This window comes from Argiope bruennichi, chromosome 5, assembly GCF_947563725.1.
Source record: "Argiope bruennichi chromosome 5, qqArgBrue1.1, whole genome shotgun sequence".
In the NCBI taxonomy this organism is placed as follows: domain Eukaryota; kingdom Metazoa; phylum Arthropoda; class Arachnida; order Araneae; family Araneidae; genus Argiope; species Argiope bruennichi.
This window is the reverse complement of record NC_079155.1, coordinates 98,281,571-98,307,502: the sequence shown is the minus strand read 5'-3', so window position 1 is coordinate 98,307,502 and position 25,932 is coordinate 98,281,571. Positions and strand designations below refer to the sequence as shown.

Genomic DNA, 25,932 nt, shown 5'->3' with positions numbered 1-25,932 from the left:
TGTTTCATTCTAAAATCCAATCGCGCTTCTCGGTTGAGGTGCTGCAAGGCAAATTGGACCGTAGATGAATGTAAACAGGTTCTATGGCGTATTGAATCAAGATTCAATCTCTACCCGTCGGATGGCAGTGTCTGAGTCTGGCGTATGCATAGAGAACGCCTTTTGCCAGAATGCATTGTTCCTACAGTAAAGTTTGGTGGAGATGGAATTATGATCTGGGGATATGTTTCCCTTGGTATGGACTGGGACACTTGATGCCAATTTATAGCACACTCAATGCCGACTTCCACTCTACTATTCTAGATAAAATATGCTTCTTACGCTGAGGCAATTTTACGGGTTGGCTCATTGTTTTTTCCAGAATGATATCGCCACTTGCCATGTTGCAAAAGGGATTGGTATGAAGACAATGGGGTTAACCAAATGGACTGGCCTACTCAGAGACCAGAGTTGAATCCCATAGAAATCCTTTGTGGCGAGTTGGACCGCCAAATTAAAGGGTGCAGCAACCGTCTAAAATCGGTGAAAGAATTTACATGTATTCTCCAACCCGAGTGGGAAAAAAATACCATTGTCCATCGTCCAAACACTTGTGGAAAACATGCCCCGTAGGGTTAAGGCTATAATTGCCGCAGATGGAGTTTTTACTAACTACTGAATATGAATAAATTGTGTTTATCTTTTTTTTTTAATCACAGGTGTGCAATTACTTATTGGCAGATAGGGTATAATTACAATATAAAACCATTTGCCAGATGAAATTTATTTAGATTCTTGTGAATTTGAGTTATGCACGTATAGAATTGACTGACAGGGCTTTTTTTAAGAATTTCATTAAAAATTTGATTTTTATAATTTTGGTATGCAGTTAATATAACAAATTTTATTTGTAGAGCTTATTTCTCTTTTTTGTTTTTCAGGTTCACAGACTCAAGGAAATATAAATTACAAAGATTCATCAAAATCTAGAAAACGATTTTTTTTTGTGATTATAATATTTTAAATTTTATACTTTTATTACGAATATGTGGAAATAAAGCGATCAACATCTCCCACAATGTGTAGAAAATTCAATATTCTTTTGTCTTCAAGCATTGCACATACTTCTTCCTCAATTTAACACTTGGTCAATGCATTTACTTAATCTCCTATTTAGACCACACATACTATGTGGGACATTTATTGCTATTTCGGTTCCTATAATAATATAAATGGCACTTGAGATACAGAAAAATTTCCAAATAACTTTTGAGTTTTAAATTGCTTTATGTTTTATATTTATTGCTTTATACTTCAATAATAAAAATTCAATAATTCGATGCGTTTGTCAGACAATTAAATTTTACAGAGATTTGCAATAATCTAAGAGAATGGGATTAAATTCTTTGTTAATTGATGCAATCATTTATTTCGTCTATAACAGAATTTTTTAAACTTTTCCACTAGTTACGGAATTTTAATATTTCCCTGGAAGTTTTAAACAAGTTCAGCCAGAACATTTTAGGGTAAGGGAGTTTCTGAAACCCAAAATTTGTTCAGTGAAAGCTATCTCTCAGAATTTTCTCACATACTCTCTAATAAAGGTATATCATCCCCAGCCCCATCCTCCTTGAAAAATTGTTGAACTTGAGTGGGACATAGAATGTCTTGAATGGCAATCCAATGCAATAGATACGAAGTATTAATCTCTGGTGTGAATTTAACATTTTTATTGAATTTATTGCATGGATTCTTGGCGAGTTTTTTTCACTATTAATAGCAAAAAAATTCTCTAAGAATCCATGCAATAAATTCAATAAAAATGTTAAATTCACACCAGAGATTAATAGTGTTCGAAAATCGAATGTTTTAGAGACGATTTTTCCGATCGATTGAAACAAAAATTTGACCCAGAAATATACTTGTAGCCTCAAAATCACATACCAAATTTGATATGTTTAAGCCTTAGCACTTTTTAGTTATCACGTGCTTTTGAAAGTAGTGACCGACAGATTGTCAACTTCTTGCTGGATTTGGCTCAAATTTGACAGATGTTCACCCTATAAGTGATAAATTTGTGCACATAGTCTTACCCATCTATCTCTTTTCATTTTATAATAATCGTGTTAACCTATATTCGGACAGATAGATTTCCTCTGAATAAGATTTGTTCAAATTTTTATAGAAGTCTACAAATTTGATGTAAATACCATAAACCAAATGAAATCCATCTAGCTAAAAGCGTTTTGGATAAGGGAGGCTTAAAACGTTCAATTTATCAAAATATCAATTTCTAGTTTTTTGAAGATCGCATTTTTTACTTTCTCAATACGATGTATAGAAAAAGTATTGTGATGACACATTACCCGATGGCAAAGGATTTCTTAATTAATAACACATGGAAAAATTAATTAATAAATGGGTTAATAATTAATACATTGAATACATTAATTAATGCATGAAATATAATTAAAATGGAATTTCTTAACGCTCAAGTTCTCATTAAATTAAGAAACATAAAATGGTTAGGTGGTATATTAAATAAACAACATGCAACAATTTATTTTTAATATTTTTTTTATCTTTCAATATTTTGTAGAAAAGCTTTTCAATTCACTTCTCTGTTTTCTATACGCGCAGCAATTTCAAACATTTCACATACCTTTATTTTTGAAACGACAATATAAAACAGGTCATCTTTTATTCAAGGATTTAACAATAAAGGTTTTCATGTCATAAAAAAATAAATGTAGACGTTTTGCAATTAATGAAAAATTTTGATACAAAGTAATTAAATTAGCCTTACTTGGATAAAAATTGCCGAGAGTTATAAAACTTTGAAATAAATAGGAATTTATTTTTTACAGGATCATAAATTTTCTGAATTATCGCGTGTACAGAGTATTTAAATTGCAAAGGATTTTCCAGATTCTTGATTAAATTTAGCCGGAGGAAATATTTTTTGTGCATTAAAGCATTATGTTATTAAGAATGTACATATTACGTAATATACGAAAGAAAACCAAGTTTTGAATTTGCAATATTGCTAAAAAAAAATCACGTGTATTCATAAATGTATTTTAGTTAGTAGATAATTTTTTTTTCTAAAAGAATTTGATATAAGCAGAAGATTATTTTTATTGCTATATTCTGCTATTTTGTCAAGGAGAAAAATGAAATTTTTGTTTCCTTTTGGAATATCGCATGATACTTAGTTAAAATGTATCGACTTATAATATTGTTACGAATCTGTGACGCTGCTTCCCAGCATAGTTGGTTCCATCATCAGAAAGGCCATTTTACAGTTATCGGTATTGGACGGAGTCCGGGTGTCGCACCGGAGGTCCCAGACCTTGGCGACAAACTAGATTATACCCGAAACATCGAGAATTTTCCCGATCCGTCCAGTAGGAACCGAGTTACGCCTAGAACGTTCCTGATTGGTTGAGAGGCTTCTAGCCCCGCCTCCTGAGACCTATAAAAGGAGGCAGTCTGCAGCTGCCGCAGTAGTCGGAAGCGACGGTGAAGAACGAGTCTTCCAGAGATTAGAAGAGCAGCGACGGAGTCAAGCTAGTGCTGAACTGCGCTACTGTCTGCAGTAGAGTCTTGTTGTGTGTGAGTCTCGGCTGAAGATAATTGTCTTCTCTGTGCTGTATATAGTTGTCGTCTTTGTGCCGTCATGTGTGTCTTCGTGTAAATAAACGTCGTTGTTTTATTTTCTACTGCCGCCTGCTGATTGAGAGTTCTCCACACCATATAACTTCCACTATCCAAACGAACCCGAAAATTTCGTAACAATATTATTTTAGGATGAAGTGTTACATTTTCTGAATAAAATTAAGGACATAATTTTTTAAATGCAAATTTAGCAGAATTGTAAATTTTCTGTTTAAAAACGATTAATTATTTTTATTTTCTCATATATGAATTATACAAACAGAAATTACTGTTACTGTTTTTTGAATAGTTTGATGAAATATCTCCGAGTCCGAAAAACACAGTTTTGCGGTAATGTTTAACTGTGTTGTTGTTGCACACCCCCAAGAGCAGCAGAACTATATCAAGTCTATTAAATTGTGCACTCTGAAGGAGTCCAATACTAACAAGAGATTGTCATTAAGATTCTGCCTGGTGAAACCCATACAAATAAAAGTGTGATCAGGTGAAACCTCTTTCGTAAAACACTTGAAGCAGACTTTAAACGCTTAGAACCACCTCAGAATATTTCATAGATACTAAGTACCCACTAAGAAAGTGAGTAGTCTGATCCTACATACTATAATCAAGAGTCAGAGTGCCGCCCTAGACGACTACTCTTATATCAATAATGTACCGGTTGGACAAGCCAAATGGTTTAATTTTGACTTTTAGCTCTCGAGAAAGTTTCCATGTAGGTAAGATTTTCAGTAGGCACAGACCCATTACTAGCTCCGCTTAGCCAAGGTGTCCGCACTACCCTCGAGGCCAACATGAGAGAGTATTCACTGCAAGTGGATCTAATGAGACAAGGTTTAACTGTGAATACAATAAATAAAAACCCATTTTACTCGAGGAATTAAGTTTGTTATATATTCTTAACATCAACTTTATATATTTCTATCAATATTTGATCTAATTCTTTCGAAATAATTTAACTTTCTATATATCTGTAAGCATGTGTATACGATAACCTTAATTCTTTAAAGGGACATTTTTTTCTAGTCATATTATGTTAAAATAATTTTAGGCTTGGAATTAGAATAAGAAAAGGGATTCTTTTAGCTTATTAGATAAATTTAATTTGATTAATTAATTAATTTGGTTAATTAATCATTAAGTAAAAAATCAAGACACATCATTTTGTCTGAGATAAAGAACTGAAGCATCTAAGTTTCTGACTTAATAAAAAAAAATTGACAGAAATTATGCCAACCTACACAATTTCATACAAATATTGATAAATTTGGTGGGAAGCATACTTCCCACATCCCTAGAAAGTGTTAAAAGGAGAAGAGTTTTATGGACAAAAATTGGTATCATCAAAACTGTAAATGTTTGTCGTATTTTGGACAACATCCATTAAAAGAGAATTTATCTTGTGTGTGAATGAGGTAATTAAAAAATATAGCTATTTATAAGAATCTAAATTTGGAATGTGGTTTTGTAGTTAAAGTCGTAAATCTGAGTTAAATTTTAGATTCAATCAACTGAAAGCAATGCGTCCAGAATGCATAATCGATTTTCTTCATTGCATTATTACTGCGCGGAAGGGAGCAATGCTTGAGGATTGCCTTATTCTTTGAAGGTTTGTCGTCTCTTTTCTCCACATCCTAACCCCGCTCTACTTTCAGAGGGTGCAGATGAGGATGAAAACAGAAGAAAAAAGAATTTACTAATTTGTATAAGCCTGTGAGAAAATCGAAAGAAGAAAATGACTGCTATTTCTTGCTTTCATTACAAGGTCAATTCTCAGTTTCATTACACGTTAATATACTGATGCATACCATAAATACTTTATCAATAATAAAAATTATATATATATATATATATATATATATATATATATATATATATATATATATATATATATAGTTAATGCATTATCATGATTCCATGGTACTTGCTAACCGAATCCATGAGAGAAGAACTTATAATAAAGAAGGAAACATGACATCAACTTTTAATCAAAATAACTTAATGTCATCAAAGTAACCTAATGTCAAAGTCTTCGTTATGTCCTATACATGGTGACAAGTTGTCTTCCTTAATGACTTTCACGAACTGAGAATATTTGCGATAATTGACATTTTAGAAGCAAACCTGACTGCAAAAAGCAATTCTTTGTTACAGTGCATATTGATCTACCTGTTTGTAGATTAATACTGATAAAGACCGCAACTACAAGAAGGAACATCTAATTTCCTGCCTCCATTTCATTTTCGTATGCAATTGTCAAACTTTCTTCTAAAGTGTGTCTCAAAATTAAGGCAAGATTTAAATTGCCACCATTCGTGCAGGAAGTGGTCATTTGCCTTATTTTGTTCATAAAATCCCGAATTACTGAATATAGCTGACAAATATACATTTTAATTCAAATATTTTAAAAAAGTTCTTCAAATTGATATAATACATGTAAACCATAATGTTCTTTTTTTAATCATTTAAAATTTTTACAGATCATGTTTTTAAAAATTGAGAGAAATCAACACATGTACTTACATGTTGTCTGTTTGAGGTATGGAAAGTTTTTCGAGTTTTAATTTGTTCCTTTGACTCCTTGCAACGTTATCCAACATCTCCTTCAACAGCTCCACTAAGGCTTGAAACTAGAAAAAAAAAAAAGAAAAGAATAATATATTATTGTTAATAATAATTTATATCTACTAATATTAAAGATACAAGTGTGTGCATTGCTACTTTACAGACCCTACCATTTTATTTAGAGCTTCTAAATTTGATACATATACATTTTAGAGGACAAGAAAGCTTACCTTATAGAGAGATTTTTGCAAATTTTAATTAAGATGTTAGCACTTTCGCCGATAATTTTACGGTAAAAAACTGGTTTTTACATCCTAAAATTCCAAAAATTATCTTTTTAATAACGCCAAATTTTCTGTCAAATAATTTTTTTAAAATGATTTCTTAAATATATATTCATAAAATACAATATATTTTATGTTGGAATGATTGAATGATAATTTTTCGCTTTGTTAAAACTAATATTTGATCCTGACTCTTTGTACCATTGTTGTGATCAAAATATGAAGTATCGTCTTATTTTCCCATTATTATAAGGCATGTTTTTAATAAATTTTTTGATATATATATTAGTACTTAAAAATGGGTTTTAAGTTAAGAGCCAAGCTATGGTAGAAAAATTTTAAAAAGTGGCACTATTTTAAAATACAGCTGCCTTTTTTCTGTGATGTAAAAAATATAATATATATAAAAGTGTATACAGTAAATCAGAGAAATGCATACAAGTGTGTAAGTGTTTTTAAATGAATGTAAATTTTATTTCCAAGAAAATTTGAAAAAAAGCATTTTGATTAAGAGACAATTTAGGAATTTTTATGCAATCCTTAATCCTGCCGGACATCTGGTCACTGAAAGCGACTAGTATATAATATTGTAAATAAACATATCTTTAAGAATTAATAAAAACTGAAATATGCCATCGCAAATTTAAAATTATCATGTGAGAACATTTTTTTAAGCCACGTGACATCAATCCGTCAAAAAAAAAAAAAAAGCATAATGTTCTCACATAACTCATATTTCGCAATCATGAATTTTTAGAAAAGCTATGGTTTTTTTTTCGCATCTTAAAATCATTTGAGCTTCAAAATATTTTTTGCTAGCTAGAAAAATTGGAAATTAAACAAAAAATATGTATTATTTATATAACCTCCCCTCGTTGCTTCGCGTTCATTCCCATTTTCTTTTCTCTGCTTCTCTGGATGATACCTTCTTACGACCTGGCCTTTATTTTTTGTTGGCGATAAGTCGCCAAATATAACCTTTTTTTTTAATCATTTTCTAATAACTCTAAAAGCGAAAAATTGATACCTCGAAAGCGATAAATCGTCAGTTTTCTGTCGTGCATTTTGAGGCTTGAAGAACCCCAAACCAAAATAACATCATATTTGCACATGATAAAAAAAGCTTTCCTTTTGGAATGATTCCGAAGATTTTCTCCACCGTTTTTGTTTCGAAGCTTACCATAAAAGTGCATAATTCAGTTTTTCATAGAATTCCTAGTTATTTTATAAAATAATACTTCATATTCTCTGAAATTTCATATTAATGATGACACACACACACACACACACACACACACACACACACACACACACACACACACACACACACACACACATATATATACACTTCTTAATTACACTCACAGTAATTTGCTGTGGACTGATTTAAAAAAAATTATATTCCCCTGTCCTTTGAAATAACAAGATGTATAAACTGTTTCATATTAATAGTTATGCGGTTTTTCTAATTTCCATACAGCACACGACAAGTATTTAAGCAACTGACAGTCAAAAATAATTTTCATTATAAGATGAGCTGGGCGATTAGAAAAGTATTCATTTAAATGTTCTGTTGAAATAAAACTTAATCAAAAGTTGACGCAAAAGAATTTTAAAAATGCCGATGTAAAAAATTAAATGAAATGAATTTAAACAAAATTATTACATTGTAAGGAAAAGTGAAGGACTATCAGAGAATTTCCTACGAACTTTCGACAAAGTACGAAATATTCCTCTGTTTGACAAGAAAAATCTAGTTCTGGCTTTCAATTCCTTTTATAATATGTTCTGATACAACTCTAACTCATTCAAAGGGGGGAACATTCGTTCTTTCATTTTCATATATCTGTTTGAAAGAATATTTCAACGACTTCCTTTTATAATTTACGTAATCTGTATGTGCCATTTTAGTTGTAAGCATTTCTCTTTAGAGTAGCACATTAAAATTAATTGGTTATTTTCTACTTCGCGATAAAAATGTTAAACATTCTGTATAATAATTGCATTTTACACGTTGACAGTATGACACAAATTAAAATGAATAAGCATGAAAATTGTTTCAAAACAGACTCTAATTTAGCGTTAGAGTATTTTGAAAATAATTATACGCTGTTTGATATTATTTTAAACAGTTTATTATAGGTATATTCTATTTAAGACTAAATTTCCTATTTAATTATTGTATTAGAAATTCGAAGAGGAAAGATTTTTCATTGAATATTATTAATTTTACAGAGTAAAGCATTAATTCTCCATGCGGTTTTAAAAATCATTCAAAACCAAGATTGCACATATATATTTTTTCTTTTAATAAATTAATTTTAAATATATTTTATAATAAAGTGAAATTCGAATGGCAATTACATTATTGATTCTACTGTCCTCATTTTGTTGGAGTAAGTTCCGTAGTTTAACTGATCTAAATTCGTAGAACAGATAGAGGGTAATTTTGGACACTATACTAATGAAAGTTTCAGTGTGAAAATTTATTAACATATTGACCAACACAGAATTTTATATAAATGTTGAAAAATGATTATTGGTTTTCAAACCTACTCTGTGAGGATATATATATACTAGCCGCCTTTGGCGACCAGCCGGTTCGCCAATCTTAATGTTTATTAAAAGTTTAATACTTAAATATTTTATGCAATTCCTACTTTAATAGCTTCTTCATCAAAATATTTTAAAACTTCAAATTTTGATAGTCATATAATTCACTCATAATATTATAAACGCCTTCAGTCATAACGTAATATGTATCTCTCTAATTTTCTGTTAGTTCCCGAAGAAGTTATACTATAAATTAAAGTGGAAAGGATTAATCTGCAACTAATTTAATAATATTTTTTACTGAAACAAAGCATTTTTTTGTAATATGATTACTGAAAACAGTCACTGAGCGTTTAAGCTTTATGGGCACTAAAGAATATATTTCCTAATTTATGTAATATTTCAAGAATTTGTCAACAAAATATTCTCAGATTCATCATGACCAGAACGATTCATTAACAATGTTTCATTTTAAATTCATCAAACATTAAGAAAATAAAAAGAATAGTTTCAAATAATCAGTCGAAAAATCTTAAGCCTAGCCTCATGACTGTTGGGAAAAAGAAAACTGAAGCCGTACTCATTTGGCGGTGGGGAAAATGAAAAGATTTTTTTGGCGGGAAAGTTAGTTTTTAATTAATAATTAAAAATTCAAAAAAAGGGCTATCCTATCTTTTAAGTTAGATCAAACTGCACACGGTGTGCAAATTTGATTAAAATCGGTTAAGTAGTTTAGGAGTCCATCGCGGACAAACAACGTGACACGTAATTTATATATATATATATATATATATATATATATATATATATATATATATATATATAATAGAACATTAATTACTGAATGGCTCTGCAATTATTATCTTAAAATTATTTAAATAGTACCATGCACATTTGGTGGAAGACAAATTATACACCCTGAGGTTTGAAAGCTTTAATCATAACTTTATATCATTATCATTGTAATTAGGATTTCTGCATTTTTCACATCTATTCAACAGTTATTTATTTTCTGCTTTATATGGACGACTAGAAAAAAATAGAAGAACCAAGAAAAATCGCTAATTAGTATTCCGAACGAAAAATGTTGAAAAACAATTGAATTGACAGTATAATAAAAATTAGTATAATTAATAGAAACTGAAGCATGACTCAATGAGACTAGAATCAAATGCATCAATCCATTCATATTTTAGAACTAATAAATGCATTTAGCAAGAGAAAAAAAAATGTGACTCCAAATCACAGGAATCAGATTTTAGAAGAGACAAACACTCTTGTTTATCATGTGACTATAATGTCATTTGAACAGAACCCATAGTTAGGTCTGGCTTCACAGACAGCAAGTGTAATTTTAAATTATATAAGAGTGATCACGAATTTTGAATAATATTTTGAAAACAAATATTGCAAGTCAGGAAAAATGGGCATTTTAAGAGATATTTATCTACTCAGGAGAAGACATAATTACCATCTGATTTCAATTGCTACATCTATTATTTCAAATTGATTTAAATATTTTCCTTCTTATTATTTGCTTGGCACATTTTATTAATCATTATCGTTCTTCTTTTTAAACAGCCCATCGCGAATTTAAGAAAGGAAATTTTTTATTTCTAAAAAATTTCTATTACTAAATTTTTTAAGTAAAGGGAAATTTTCCTCTAAATTTCATGGTGATAATTTATCTGACTATACAATCACTATTTATTTTTATGTTTCAGAAAATGATGGATTCTCAGAATGTAATTATAAATCAAATATGCGAATATCGAATGAAAAACACGACAGAAGATTGATAGGAATAGGAAAAATGAATTCACTTGGGATTGATAGTGACTCTACAAATATTGGGATTGATTAATCATTTTATATATTTTGAAAATATTACAAAAATATCTAATATTATAATAGTTTAGTGTAATAACCTACACCATGTTGATAAAATAGAAAAATTAATTTTTGGAAACAATGTTTTGGTCTTGCTTTCTTTCTAAAAGAACGTATATCATAGACAGATAGAAAATTCATATAAATGTTATGATTTTAAAAAGTGACTTCTGTTACTTATAGAGTTATGAATTAAAAATATTTTGATAATATATGCTCAAAATTTCAAATAAATGCATTATATACATTGTTTTTTTAATGATAACTGGATTCTTTCTTTCCAATTTATAAAAAAAATGCCCATGGCAGGTTAAAGATTTAAAAATAAAACTCCTCAATCAACAGTTTGTTAGGATTTAAAATTTTCAATCATTTAGCTAATTATCTAGATAGTAAGAAGAAACTTCATTTGTACTTTCGAATATTTCTTTCATTTGAAATTTTAAATACGAATTCCATTTTCTCTGTTTCAAAAACAAAAACCATCTTCATTTGTTCGTTCGTTTATTTATTTCATTTAAAATTTTTAATACGAATTCCATTTTCTCTCTCTGTTTCAAAAGCAAAAACCATCTTCATTTGTTCGTTCGCATATTTATTTCATTTAAAATTTTTAATACGAATTCCATTTTCTCTCTCTGTTTCAAAAACAAAAACCATCATCATTTGTTCGTTCGTTTATTTATTTCATTTAAAATTTTTAATACGAATTCCATTTTCTCTCTCTGTTTCAAAAACAAAAACCATCTTCATTTGTTCGTTCGTATTTTTATTTCATTTAAAATTTTAAATAGGAATTCCATTTTCTCTTTCTGTCTCAAAAGCAAAAACCATCTTCATTTGTTCGTTCGTATATTTATTTCATTTGAAACTTTAATTACGAATTCCTTTTTCTCTCTCTCACCAAAACAAAACACACACTTTTGTGGTATAGTATATTTATAGTTCATTATTAGAGCCCTATTTGCTTCTTTTTATAGCTTATGATAAAACTGCAGCAATAGATAAAATATTTACTGAAAGATAATTCTGATGTCAAGAAAGTTTACTTAAAAGATCAGGCTTATCCAGGAATGAGAGATGAGCATTTCAAAATTTGTTAGGACCTGGGGATTTTAGCCAGGTGGAGATTTCCCCATAAGTGCAGATTTTTTTAGGACTTTATGTTTCTCTTGGTAGAAGCGATAAAGAACTGTTTTCGTACTTCTTACAGGGAAGTAGAATTTGTTACTTCCGACTCATAGTTTCAGATCCACTTTTTCATTTCGTCCAATCTTATCTGATATTTGAGGTTCTTCTTAAACCATGCTTCATCTTTTATTGCATGTCGTTTTTTTGTTTCTGTTTTTTTATTATTTGAGGGTATTAATATATTTCTACAAAGAATTTTTTGTAAAAAAGAAAGCATTTTACTGATGGCTCAAATACGATTAATTTTGGTTTGAGGATTGAAGATTAAGCTGCGATAGATATCGAGAAATTATAAATTTTTAATACAATTGAAAACACGGGAAACAACACACTGTTTATGTGATATCAAATACTTCTTGTATTTCAATGAAAGTTCGATAATGGGCGGAAGATGCAAAATATTATTGTAACGTATGAAAAAACTCAATTTGTACAATAAGACTATAATGAAAACATGAGAATACATATAATATTGATTGTAACGCAAGATAATGTATTGGAATTTAAACAAACTATTACAGTCAGCTGAAATGTTCTGTCTCAAGGAAGACCTTGAATAATTCTGTTCATATATTCCTCTGGCTTGCTATTTTACCCGCTCAGCATTAAATTCTGCTATTTCCATAGCCAGTCTATTCCTCTAATCTCGTCTGATAGGAATAGGTTTTTTATATTACTATTAGTGATTGCCCGTTTTTGCTTAAACAAGAATACTTCCCAAGTTTTGAAGGAATGCAACGATGGCAGCACTAGAGAAGTCTTCTGTCTTTGAGAGATGATAAAACTGTATAATGGTTTAGAATGAAATGTCAAATAAACTGGTTTTATCTACATTCATTTTTCTGTAATAAAAAAAAAGTTCTGGGAGTTCCTCAGTAGTAATTTACAAAATGCTTTTCTCTAACTTTGTTCAAAGCGCTGCACACTAACATGTTTCAAAAAGTTCCACGTAAATGTTTTAGAAATGTAGCTTGGGTCATTTCCCAGTTTCTGTTCGCTATACCTATATTGCTTACCCGGACTCGTCCTAAATTGCACAGTTCAATCGTTCACCTGACCTTCGTCTTGACTCGGACGTTTTCATGCTCATAGTTGAAACCTAGAGATGTCCCTTTTTCTCATCTAGAATCTAGAGATATCCCTTCAATACGAGAGCCAAGAATTGCTCATATTGAAGGGACAATTTCATTTTCTTGTAGCGTACAAAAAGTTACTCTGCGTTTTGATGCACTGGGACCGGTCATTCACTCTCCTCTTACCACAAAATGCGCACAACTTTGTTACTATATCTTCACGATATTGTCTGGCATTCAGAATATTGAATATCAACTTAGAGATATCGGACAATATCGTGTGCTTAATAAGGTAGACTCATAGAATGAAACCTGTTTGGCATGATTCTAATGTAAAAGCGTGGTAACAGAACATTTAAGGAACATAATATTTGTTTCTTAGAGGAATAATCTGGCAATTGCTGATACAAGGGCAATATATTTTTGCTTTTGAACATATAAAGGCAGTTTTACCATCTCCTAAGAAAATGGCTTCTGCATTTTATCCTAAACTGCCTTCATTATGAGCGGGTTATCATATATTAAATGTCTTTAAATTTAGAAGAAAAAATGGTTTTGTTGAAGAATGGAACTTACTTGATCCAGTCTGAGTCCTGGGCTGACAAGCACTGGAATCAGAGATGGCAATACCTTTGTGGCGATTAAGTTGACAGTTAGTCCATATTTTTTATCGCTCAGCATGAATTTGTAGATTCCTGAAAGAGAAAGATATGGGTTAATGGAGGAAATATTTGTTGCATATACCAATTATTCAGTTGAAAGAAATAAAACCTCATGGATTCTATATAGCGATATTTTAGATTCGTTTTTATTGAAAATACATTTTATATTTTACTTTCCCAAATACAAAGTTGGAAAAAATATGGAATTGCCGAGTTTTTTTTGAATTCGAAACTCTGGTGATTAATTCTTGTTTCAGCTCTCCTTAAGTCTGGAAAACACAATTTTGGGATTATATCTATATACAAAAAAAAAAATGATTAAAACAATTGGTAATAGTCCCCCGAAAAGTTTGACGTATATTCTGAAATAAACATGCTTGCGTATTACTAACTGTACGTCATTGGCGAAAGATAATTAAAAAAAAAAGCCTATTAACGTGTGATACTTGATTTTTTTTTTTGGTTATTAATCACTGGAATGTGGACACATTATACAAAAAAGAACTGGAAATGTTTTTTAACACCTATTAAAATCAAAATTTGGCATAGAATAACAATTGCAGTTCCATTTATTTAAGTTTTTGCATTTTTGAGTTACCGCTTTTACACGCATGAGAAAATACAGATTGAATAAATGATCAACTCCTTATAGGAATTTGGTTAGAATTGAGATAGGGATATACATAGATGATAAACTTGTGAACCAACATTTATTATTGTAATTCTATATATTTTGCATAGATCGTGCTTATTTGTATTTGGATAGCAGGATAAATAGATTTCTGATTATATCGTTCAAAATTTTCATAGAAATTTACTAATTTCAGGTAAAATTTATGTATAGCGTAAAATCCATCTCTCTGTCACAAAGCGTTTTTTGAGTTATCATGTGACAGATAACAGAGTGACAGATGGCGAATCCAACCAATATGATGACAGGAACTTGGTTTTTAGACCCAGGGATACCTGAAACGCGGGAATTCGCTAAAAGTTTGAGTTCGAAGTTTTTGGCAATTACATGCTTTCTGTTTGTATAATTTGAAAACGAAACAGTAAAAATGAGATTTAGTATGGGTGCTTAACTGTATAAATCTGAATGAATTTGTTACAGAGAAGACTGTTTGTAACAAGATAGATCGATGAATTCTTATGTATAATTTATCTTTAGAAAGAAAAAATGCTTATGTGGGATTCCCAAGATCTATTGGATATACTAAAATTCTTATTTGGGCTAAATCCTAGGGACGGGTACCGCCAAATTTGGCGCTAAACTTTAAAGATAAAATCGTCAGCGTCTCTTAAAAATAGTCATAATATTGAGAAATAGAATTTTGAAGATTACAGCGTCCGCGGGTCTTGGCGAGAATAATTTGGCGGAAAATCGCCAAATGGTACCCGTTCCTAGAACTGTACCCTTATTTGATGTCTGTTACTATATGTGAACGTGTGTGCAGAAATGCAGTAATTAAAAAGCTTAGCAGGTGAGATGTCTGGATTTTAGCATATAATATTTTTCATTGGATCATTAGATTTCAATAAATCAGCGACTCATTTTGGACAGGAAGAAGACAATTTCTTTAAGCGTTCAACAGAAAGATGAGAATTTAAAAAAAATGCATATTCTTCTGCATTTTCTCATTAGAAACGAAACGCTCAAAATACCTAATGGGAAACCAAAGAAGAAGCGGTTGAGGGATGCTCTCTCGTATTTCTTTTATTCTTTAAATCTTGCTTAGTTGCGTTTCCTATTATTTCACGTTTAGTATTTGTTAAAAATTTTTTTGGAATCTTCAAATAAAAGAATGATTTAATTAGTTGGTTGGAAAGTCTGTTCTCATTATAAAGTCACAAAATTTTTAAAATATAGGAATTGCACTGAGAAAGTAGGTATTTTTAACATGCATAATAATACATTCAAAATCCTTACACGTAATATATACAAATATAATGCAAAATAATAGGCGAACACAGTATATGCCATTGCTAAAAGCGTGTTCTCATTGTATTAACTAATGCAATGGCAAAATGCATTTAATATGATATCTGTTAGGCACATCAGTCATTGTATTAAGATATATCACAGAAATCACTTCACAACAAATTAACATCTGATGTATTGTTAATCAGACAATAGACTTCTCGTCTTCAGAATATAGTAACAAAGTTGTGTTCGAACAGTCCTAGCGAAATGAACATTCCCGAATTTCAATGATCCTTCAATTATCCAGTTTCCATACATTGTTGCAACTGAGACATCATCGGCGGCGCTTCCTGTACTGATATCCCTAAAGCTTACTGTGCTTCATATGGCTGAAGACAATTAACCTTGATGAAATAATCAAAATTACATTAAATACGGGTTAATGGAAGGATGTATCGGATGACTGGTATTCAAAACTCAGATATTTATAATAAAGCATTTAAAACTCAGTAGTATATAGTTTAAAAAGATATTTTTTGAAGGAGGCTAACTCTATAATGTTTGGCATACTATTTATAATCACCGTCTGGTAGGAAAAAAAAATACAAAAAATGGATTTGAAATTATTGTTAAATCAATCATTATATTTCAGTAAAGATAATAATGTCAGGCAGTAAACTGACAAAATTTGGATCTGTTAATTAATATTTTAGTTTCGAAGATATATTTTATTATAAAATTTACATTAATTACAGGCTAATGGATGGATGTATTGGATTACTATTATATAGGGAATTTTGAATGTAGCATATAGTTTAAAATGATATTTTATGAAAGAGTTTATCTCTTCAATTTTTCGCAAAATATTTATATTTCCTATCTGTAAAAAAAAAATAAATAAAATGGTCCGAATTTATTGATATAAATTCAAGTCTAATGCCAAAGATTATGTTTCAGTGAAGTGTAATTATTTTAGAAAGTAAACTGAAAAAATTTGGTTCTTTTTATTAAGTCCCAATTTTGAAGATACATTTTATTACAAAATTTATATTTATTACGATAAATGTAGAGTTATGTAGTATTACTGATATATAGGTCATGGAAAACTGAGTAATATATCGTTTAAAATGATGTTTTATGAAAAAGTTTATCTCTTTAACGCTTGACAAAATATTTGTAATCGCCTTCTGGGGGGGAAAATACAAGCATTGAACCTGAATTTATTGATTTTAAATTCAAGTCCAATATCAAAGATTATTTTTTAGTGAAGTATAGTAATTTCAGAGAGTAAACTGATACAATTTGGTTCTATTAATTAATGTACCGTTTTGAAGATATATTTATTACAAAATTTATATTTTTTACAGGCTATTGGAGGAATGTATCGGATTACAATAATATGATGCATTTAAAACTCAGTATTATATATTTTAAAATGACATTTTATGAAGGACATTATCTCTTTAATGTTAGGCAAAATATTTCTCATCGGCGCCTGGAGGGAAATAAACAAATTTGGTCTTGAATTTAAATTATTGATTAAAAACTCAGTATTATATATTTTAAAATGACATTTTATGAAGGACGTTATCTCTTTAATGTTAGGCAAAATATTTCTCATCGGCGCCTGGAGGGAAATAAACAAATTTGGTCTTGAATTTAAATTATTGATTATATTTAATGAAGTACAATAATTTTTGGAAATTAAGCTGCCAATACTGGTTCTATTAATTAATGTTCCACTTTTGAAGATATAAAGATAAATTTTGAAATAGATGTCTTCGTCATTTCACCATAATAATGACAACTTGCACCCCAGAAATTTGTTCTTCTCCAAACTTCCAATGCATACCAGCATTAAGTTGCTCGAGTCATGAAGCACAGATAGCACGACGCGACTCAAGTACGTGCCCGAATGGCAGTGAAATTATGTAATCTTATCCTGTAGATGACTCCACAAAGTCTATTTAGGTGATTTATAGATAAAGAAGGAACTCGTGATAGAAGATGAGACTTCCTTATTAGAGTTCATTTAAAATTCTATCCAATGATGTTGAAAGATTCACTAGGGCAAATCGATTTAAATAGCACTAAATATTTAAATAAATTATTTTATACTTTTCATTTGCACGCCTCTCATAGATAAGATATTTTATTATTAAAGAAATAGAATTTTAGTTTGAAATAAAATTTTTCTCCAGCGTTATGCTGACAAATATTTCTGAATTTTTATTAAATCAGTGTTGGATTTTATAAACTTATTATTGTGTGCTGTGCTGATAAATTCGATAGATTTGTTGCGCGATACTTTTATCACTATTGCCGTAGTTATGCATTTTGCTTCGATTACGAATGTTTGAATATTTTTTGAGTATTAATTCTGAAATCTGAGTTTTAAACCAAATATATCAATACTTTAAAATTGATATTTTCAAAAACTAGATACAGTGAACACCCTCTGGATTTCTCATATGTTCTCTAATAAATGTATTTGTATATTATTAACCGAATGCCAGTGGCGAACAATAGTTACGAAATTTCATATTGAAGTGTTATTTTTGGCGACTAAGTGCTAAGTTGCAATTAATATAAGAGTACTAGAAAACCTTACGTTTATTTTGGACATCTTTTTTTTTCCCGACCGATTATTATCAAAATCTGATACAGCACTACAATCTTGATTACAAAATATCTTCCTCAACGATTCTCTTGACAGATTTGTTCCAAATTTGATACATATCATAACTTAAATGTTAAAGTTGTGCGCCAAATTTTATTTATGTGGCTTTTTTCGTTTTGTAGTTATAGTGTTAATTTATATTCTGGCAACTGCCATCTGAATGAATTTCATTCAAAATTTGCCAGAAATCTATAAATATTGTCTCAAGACCATATACCAAATTTGATCCGTCTAGCTCAAAGTGGTTTGAGTTATCTTATTTGCAGAGCCGCTAAACAAAATTTTTTAAAAAGGTTTTTGGATTCAGAGAGATTTAAAAAATAGTGATTCGTCGAAATTCCGAATTTGATGTTTTAGGCTATGGCATTACTTCTTTTTGTATATGAGAAGTAAAAAGTATGATTTCATTACCGGATTGGATATAACCTAAAAGTCAATTTAGTATGGTTTTCTTATTGGCATTTTTATATATTTTTTTATTTTACGACACACGGTGGAATTAGTTTAAGAAATATATGTTCAAATATGTAATTATAAGTGAGATAAAAGATATTTAAATTACGCTAATATGAATGAAGGCATACTTAAGCCATTTTGGTTATGATTAATAGTTTGCTAAAAATAATTTCATTGGCATTACAAGCATATATGAGTTATCGATTGAAATTTATAGAATCGAGTGTTTTGAATACTTTTTTGGGATTTTTATAGTTTCATGGAAAAATTTCATGATCAGTTGATAGAAAATCTAAAACTCAGCTCCATGGAAAATCCGTCAAGTATAAGATCTGGTGCTAATGAGGGATTCCGGTTAGGAATGGAAATTTAGAGAGAGATGTAGTTTCGAAAGCTTTGTTTCTCTCATTTAATTACGGTGGAAAATTACATAGAACATCCGGAAATAGCTCTCATACAGCATCAAAAGTTTGAGCTAGTACAGCAAAAACAAGTTAGTTAGTAACTTTTTAAAATAAATTATACAATAGATACAATAATAAATTCATATGAATATAAATTTTTATTTTCTCGCATACGAATTATAGAGACAATATTTTAATCGTCAAAAAATTCGAACTCGCGATTTTGACGAATCTTCACGTTTTTATACCTTTATGTTTATACCTCCCTGAATTCGGTTTAGTTTAAGTTTAATTATATTAACGTCCCGTTTTAAGCAACACTAGGGCTATTTTGGGACTGACCTCGTAATTTTGAACCGCGGTCAGATGACGAGGACGACACCTGAGATGGCACACCCTCACACACCACGCCACACCAGCGGAGGACACCCTGAGTTCGGAAACGCATTTTTGGAAACTATTTGTTCTCTTTATGACAAAGATTACTCAAAAACGCTTTGAGCTAGACGAATGAAATGAAGCATACAGTGTTTACATCAAATTTATCAATTTTTATCAAATTTTGATCAAAATCTGTTCAGGCTATCCGAATAGAAGTTAACACAATCCCTACAGAACGAAGAGATCTAAATGAATAAAATTCAAAGCACCGATTTAGCATCTATAGTATAGGCATCCATCAAATTTTGAGCTAAATTCAACAAGGTATTGAAAGTCTGTCAATCTATACTTACAGAAACATGTAAACGCGATATCTCAAAAACGCAAGGATTGAAATGTATGAAATTTGGCTTCGAATTTTGTCTCTACAAATGTAGTTTTGTGTCGATTTTTTGTTTCCATGGATAGAAAAAAACACGTTTAAAACCCTAATCTGATTTTTGGTTTAATTTTAACCGTATGCCTGAGATTAATCGCCAAAAATCTTGCCAACGGTAATAAGATAGATTCAATAAAAAGGCTAAATTCACGCCAAAGGTTAATATTTCGTAATTATTGTATGCCAATACTCCTCAAGCCGTTCTCCGGGATAATACCTTCATTAGAGAGTACTCGAGAAAACTTTGGAAAAGCCACTGGAATTGTTCACTTAGAGGATCTAATCAATAGTAAAAAATATATAAATTTGAAAAAATGGCGAATTAGGAAAAAATATATAAATTCACAAAATGAGATCAAACGAAATGTTTCGTGAGCTAGAGCAAAAAATATGTTTCACAGTTTGAATATATTTTATGCAAGATTGAACAATATACTTTTTTATTTGGGGAATTGACGACAAACAAATACAAAACTTTAAAAATTGGAAACGGACAATATAAATCTATGTATAAACATGAAGGAAAAAGAATTTGTATTTGTATTGTAAGAATTTGTAAATTGTTGTTGTGTGGGTCGAATAAAAACATAACTTGGAAGAATTTTTTTTCCCTCTTTTCAAGAGATGGGTAAAAGTTTTTTGTTTCATCATCCGTAGAAGCATTCCGTGTTCAATGTATGTTTTTGAAAAACTTTACATTCTTCCAAGCAAAAGAGGTAGAATAATTGAGGAAGGGAAAGATAGACATGAAACATGAAAACGAAAACATTTCTTGTAAGCCCATTTCGGAAATAATAAAACCCTTCAGAAATGTTTTTACTAACAAATACATTGCAGAAATACAAATGAAATAAATAGCACTTTTTTAGTTTATTCAGACAAAGTAAATGTTTCCTGTGATCTTTAAATTTTGCCCAATCTCTTCTAATAATAATGGTGAATATGTGTGTGCATTTCTATGTTGATGCTCCACAGGGCAGACCGTTTGTCCTACAAATACCAAATTTGGCCCATATACACACTGGAGGATGAGAGTTTGCATCTCAGAGTGATATTTGTGAAATTTTAACTAGAAATTTAATTAATTAAAAAGTTAGCTATATTTTGACTTTTACCTGATAACTTCATCAAGTATTATTTCACAAAATTGATTTTTCCGTCGTTTCAAAATTTAAATAATTATCCTTTTGATGATACCAAAAGGTCCACGCGAAATTTTTCAAAATTTTGATAACTTTTTAAAATACATTTTTTGTCTAATTTTCAGAAATATATTGCTACTTTAAATTTTAATCTGTTTTCATTGTTTCATCAAATATGTAATCGCCTTATTTTCTTCCATTGTTAAAAACTTAGAAAGAAGGATAGTTGTTAAGTATGTTTTATTATTTGTCTTCTTTTCAAAGTGAGATATTTTTTTCCTAAATATTCTAAAATGTTGTTTCAAAAGAAGATAATGATTTAAGAAATGAACTTTATTGCATGGCATTATGTTCTCTAACTTAAAATTAAGCTTACTTTAGTTTCGGGAAAAATTTAATGATGCAAACAAAAAAATTCAGAAAAGATAGCGAAATTCAGATTTTATAGCATATGCTAAAAAAACAGCTTAGAAATGTGTTTCAGGTTCACGCTCATTGATGGAGGTACTGTCGCATGAGAAACGAATGTTCATTCGTTTTGTATCTTAACGTTCAGTGGAAGATTGTTTTTCTGTGTTCGAGACGTGGCACCCAATGCTAATATTGAGAGTGGTGTCATAATCTGTGATAGTCAACTTGAAGTGGCACGAAATGTGCACGAAGATAACATGGGGTTAACAAGACAAGAATTTTTACTTGAAGTTTGTTTGTTTAGTTATATTAACGTGCAGTTTTAAAGCAACACTAGGGCTATTTTGGGACGGACCTCGTAATTTTGAACCGCGGTCAGATGACGAGGACGACATCTGAGCTAGCACCCCCCTCTCTACACCACACCAGTGGCAGGACGTTTGGCCCTGACGGATTTAATGTGCAACAGACCCCTTTACACGACGGTTCTTCGGTGGAATCGGGTCTCGAGCTTTAATCCCTACTGCTCATCAGTCGAGACCTTACCACCAAACCACCGCGGCCCTCTTTTACTTGAAGAGATTTACATAATGAATAATTCCTTAAATTATTTAAATTTGATTTATAAATTTTTATAAAATCCTCCCTATTTCTAGTCTCAATACTAAATTATTTTTAACGATTTTGTGATCGAAAAAATAATTGTCTGCTTATGATACACATTTTAAATAAATTGATAGCATAATAACTATGGAGTTGATGAACATAATTATGAAAGTGCAAGTACTTTACTATGATTGTTTATCTAAGTATGTCATATCTATAAACCAGTCGAAGTGTTCTCAGAAGATCTTTTTTGCACATTCTCTAATAAAGGTGTAATCCTAGATTACGCCTTACATGGCATTCACGTACAATAATTATGAAATAATAATTTTTGGCTTGAATTTAGCATTTTTACAGAAGCTATCGTGTCGTCCTTGGCGAGTTTCTTGGATATTAATCCCTGGCATGCAGTTAATAGTAATTCCGAAAATCGAATTTGTGTTTGAGACGAATTTTTTCCAACCGATTGAAATATAAGGCTTACACAGATCTACAAAATCATCAAATTTCAGTCATTGCACTTTTCAGTTATCGCTTTCATTATAGATATAGTCATCTGTTGCTTTCATTATAAATATCAAACCAATGAATCAAATTTGATCAATTTAACTTCGTTTTGTATTAACGTGTTAACTTACATTCGAACAGACAGACTTCCTCTGAGCGGATTTTTCTCAAAACTACAAATTTGACGTTGACGCCAGATATCAAATTTCATCTTTATAGCTTATGTTGCTTTTGAGTTATCTTTGTCACAGATAGACAGACATTTTTCCAAAATATGTTTTCCGAACTCGGGGAACTTTCTAAAATTAGAGATTAGTCAAAAACTTGAGTTCGAATTTTTTGATAATTACAATACTTTCGCTATACTTCTTATATGGGAAAGTAAAAAATGAGAAAGTCGCTGCATTTCCTGTAAATGCGCTTTAAATATCATGCAGTATTGAACTTCTACGTATTATTCTTTTTTTAAAATTTATACAAGATAATATATTTTATTACATTTCAGAATTGTCATTGTATAGCACAAAGCTCTATATAAGAATAAAACTGAATGAATTCTACAACTATATCAATATATACATATAAATTTAAAGTTGATTGATATAAAACATTTGGAAAAAATATTCTTTATCTTATAAGATAAGAAAATAAATATATGTCCTAAGATATATTTTGTCTTATATATCTGTCGTAAAAGATGAGGTAATTTTTAAAATTGCCTATCCTTACAATTTATTTCTCCCTATCCTAATTTATTTTGCCTATCCTTACTAATTATTTCTTTAAATATTATTTTTGATGCCTTTCCCAAAAAATTAATTAAAGTAAAGCAAAGATAATAATAATCATAATGGCTCAAAAGTTTAAACTGGAATGTTTAATTCATTTTTTATAAAATTAGTCATCTTCAATGAATGCATTTTTAAAGTTTCATCTCTTAAAACTAAATTCTTATAAGATAATTAATCAAAATTAGTTTTTAAAGAAAATGAAAAGTAGAAAATTCTTTGCACAGAAGTTTTAAAAGTAATTAATAAAATTTATTTTTTTAATGGTGAAACAAAGTGTAGAAAAAAAATAAAGACCCATTTTTATTCCTTTTTTTTATTCATTAAATTCTGTACCATTCTATGCATTCTTAAAAGATTAACGACTTTTTAAAAAAATACGTTTGAAGGTGACGTAAATTTAAGATTTTCAAGGTCAGTTTTCTAAGAAACAGCCCACAAAATTAATGGCACTTTAACGATAACCTTTTAATTAAATAGCAGGTGACCCCATTATTCAGCATACTTTAAATAAGTCTTTTAAGAAGCATTCTTATCTACAAGGGAATCAATATAAAAGATTTTCATACAGAATGAAAGACAATAACAAGGGATTAAAAGAAAATTTCATTTTAATAAAAAAAAAATGAAACAGAATTAATAATAAGCAATATCTTAAAAGTAAAAGAATAATAAAAAGTGCATTAAAATTGTGCTATTAAAAATTAATTTCAATAAAAAACATCTAAAATTGATAGAAAATCCGTCAGACTTTATTATAAAACACCATTAAAAAATGGGAAAAAATACATCGAATCATGCAGACTTCGCAATAATTAACACTATAAAATAATAAATCAGTTTCTACACAATCAATAAAAAAATGGATAATATTTAATAAAATATTTTTTAAGATTCTTTAAAAATATTTTGAACTAATTAAGTTAATTAAAGCTATCTATACCAACATCTGCTAATTACATTTTCGATTATCCTGTAATAACATAATTAAGATACTTGCAAAAATATATTATACTTTTAGAGTTACATGCCAATATCTTTTCTGGCAAATAAAAAGCGAATAAAGAAGACGAAAGTTTTAATAACGAAAATATTGAAATTTTACTCCGTCGTTTAAAATAAAATTCCACATTGGTATGTTATTAATATTTTTTTATTATTTATAAGAGCATGTATCCTTTACACATTTTTTTTCAAAATGTATTCATAAAATATTATCTATATTTATCAGCCAGCTTTAGAATACATCAATTTTTTTCTAACAAAGGAATAAAAGGAAGTAAATAAATATCACAGAAAAATATTTAATACATATTTTAAAATTATAAATTTAAAAATAGAAGCACATTATCTTAGATAAATTTTCTTATTATAGGATGTATTTCCGATGTTTTATCCAAACATTTCCTATATTTTATTTCAAATCCATTCTTATGCAAGTTATAAATATCTAAATTTATCACTTGCTTTAAAAGTGGGTGTAGGCGTTTTTGGCGTCCAAAAGTATTACTTAAGCAGGCCAATTTGGTTCAAGAACTTCATGCTGCAATGATATAATTTTTCCATTGTGTAACAATTCATATACTGAAAATAATATATTGTTACGAAATTCCGTCCAATGTGTGAATGGGGAAAAGGATTGCATAAAGCAATTAATGCTTTATCCCATAAGATAACAAGAACTATACATAGAAAATCGCAGCTGAAGAGTACACAATAAATATCACTCATAGAAACTTGCAACACAAATTGGCAAAGCAGAAGTTCTCAGAGTGGAGCTAGAGATCTCGGTCAATGATCTGTACTCTAAAGAGAGAATTTATTCCTTGTGTGAATGCTTCGTTTTTTATAGTTTCGCAAAAATGGTATGGAATTTACTAGAAATATAATAACCCTAGACTCAAAATGTAGATATATCTCCGATTCTGGAAATTTCCCGAAAATTCGATTTCATTGTCAACTGGTCGCTATGTTTGGACTTATTGTCTTGACATCCACGCAATATTCATTAAGAATATCTGCAACTCTGTCTTTCAGTGGTGATATTAGCATTACAGGAAACCAGTTTTAAGTATTTGTGGTAATATATTAGACTGCAAAATTCTCTATTATTATTATTATTATTATTATTATTATATAGTCCATTAATGCTTTCTGGTCCCATTTAATTTAATTTTAATAAAAGAAATTCCAATGTGGATTTATCAGTACGTATATTGTAGTGATTTTATTATTGGATTACGAATAAAGAGATAAAGCTTCATTCATAAAATTCCATTTAATATATGCCAATAGAAAATAATTTAAACATAATCACCCTTATAC

General features: G+C 29.7%; 1 protein-coding gene across 2 annotated transcripts in view; it reads right to left on the bottom strand.

The window, feature by feature from the left end:
• Positions 1 to 25,932, bottom strand: part of LOC129969385 (SCY1-like protein 2) — a 488,897-nt gene that overhangs the window by 25,359 nt on the left and 437,606 nt on the right. For both annotated transcript variants that reach the window (XM_056083944.1, XM_056083946.1), the window contains exons 13-14: positions 13,787 to 13,905; positions 6,178 to 6,284 (exon numbers count right to left, since the gene is read on the bottom strand). In XM_056083944.1, coding sequence (XP_055939919.1) covers positions 6,178 to 6,284; positions 13,787 to 13,905 — 226 coding nt within the window. The remainder of the gene's footprint in view (positions 1 to 6,177; positions 6,285 to 13,786; positions 13,906 to 25,932) is intronic.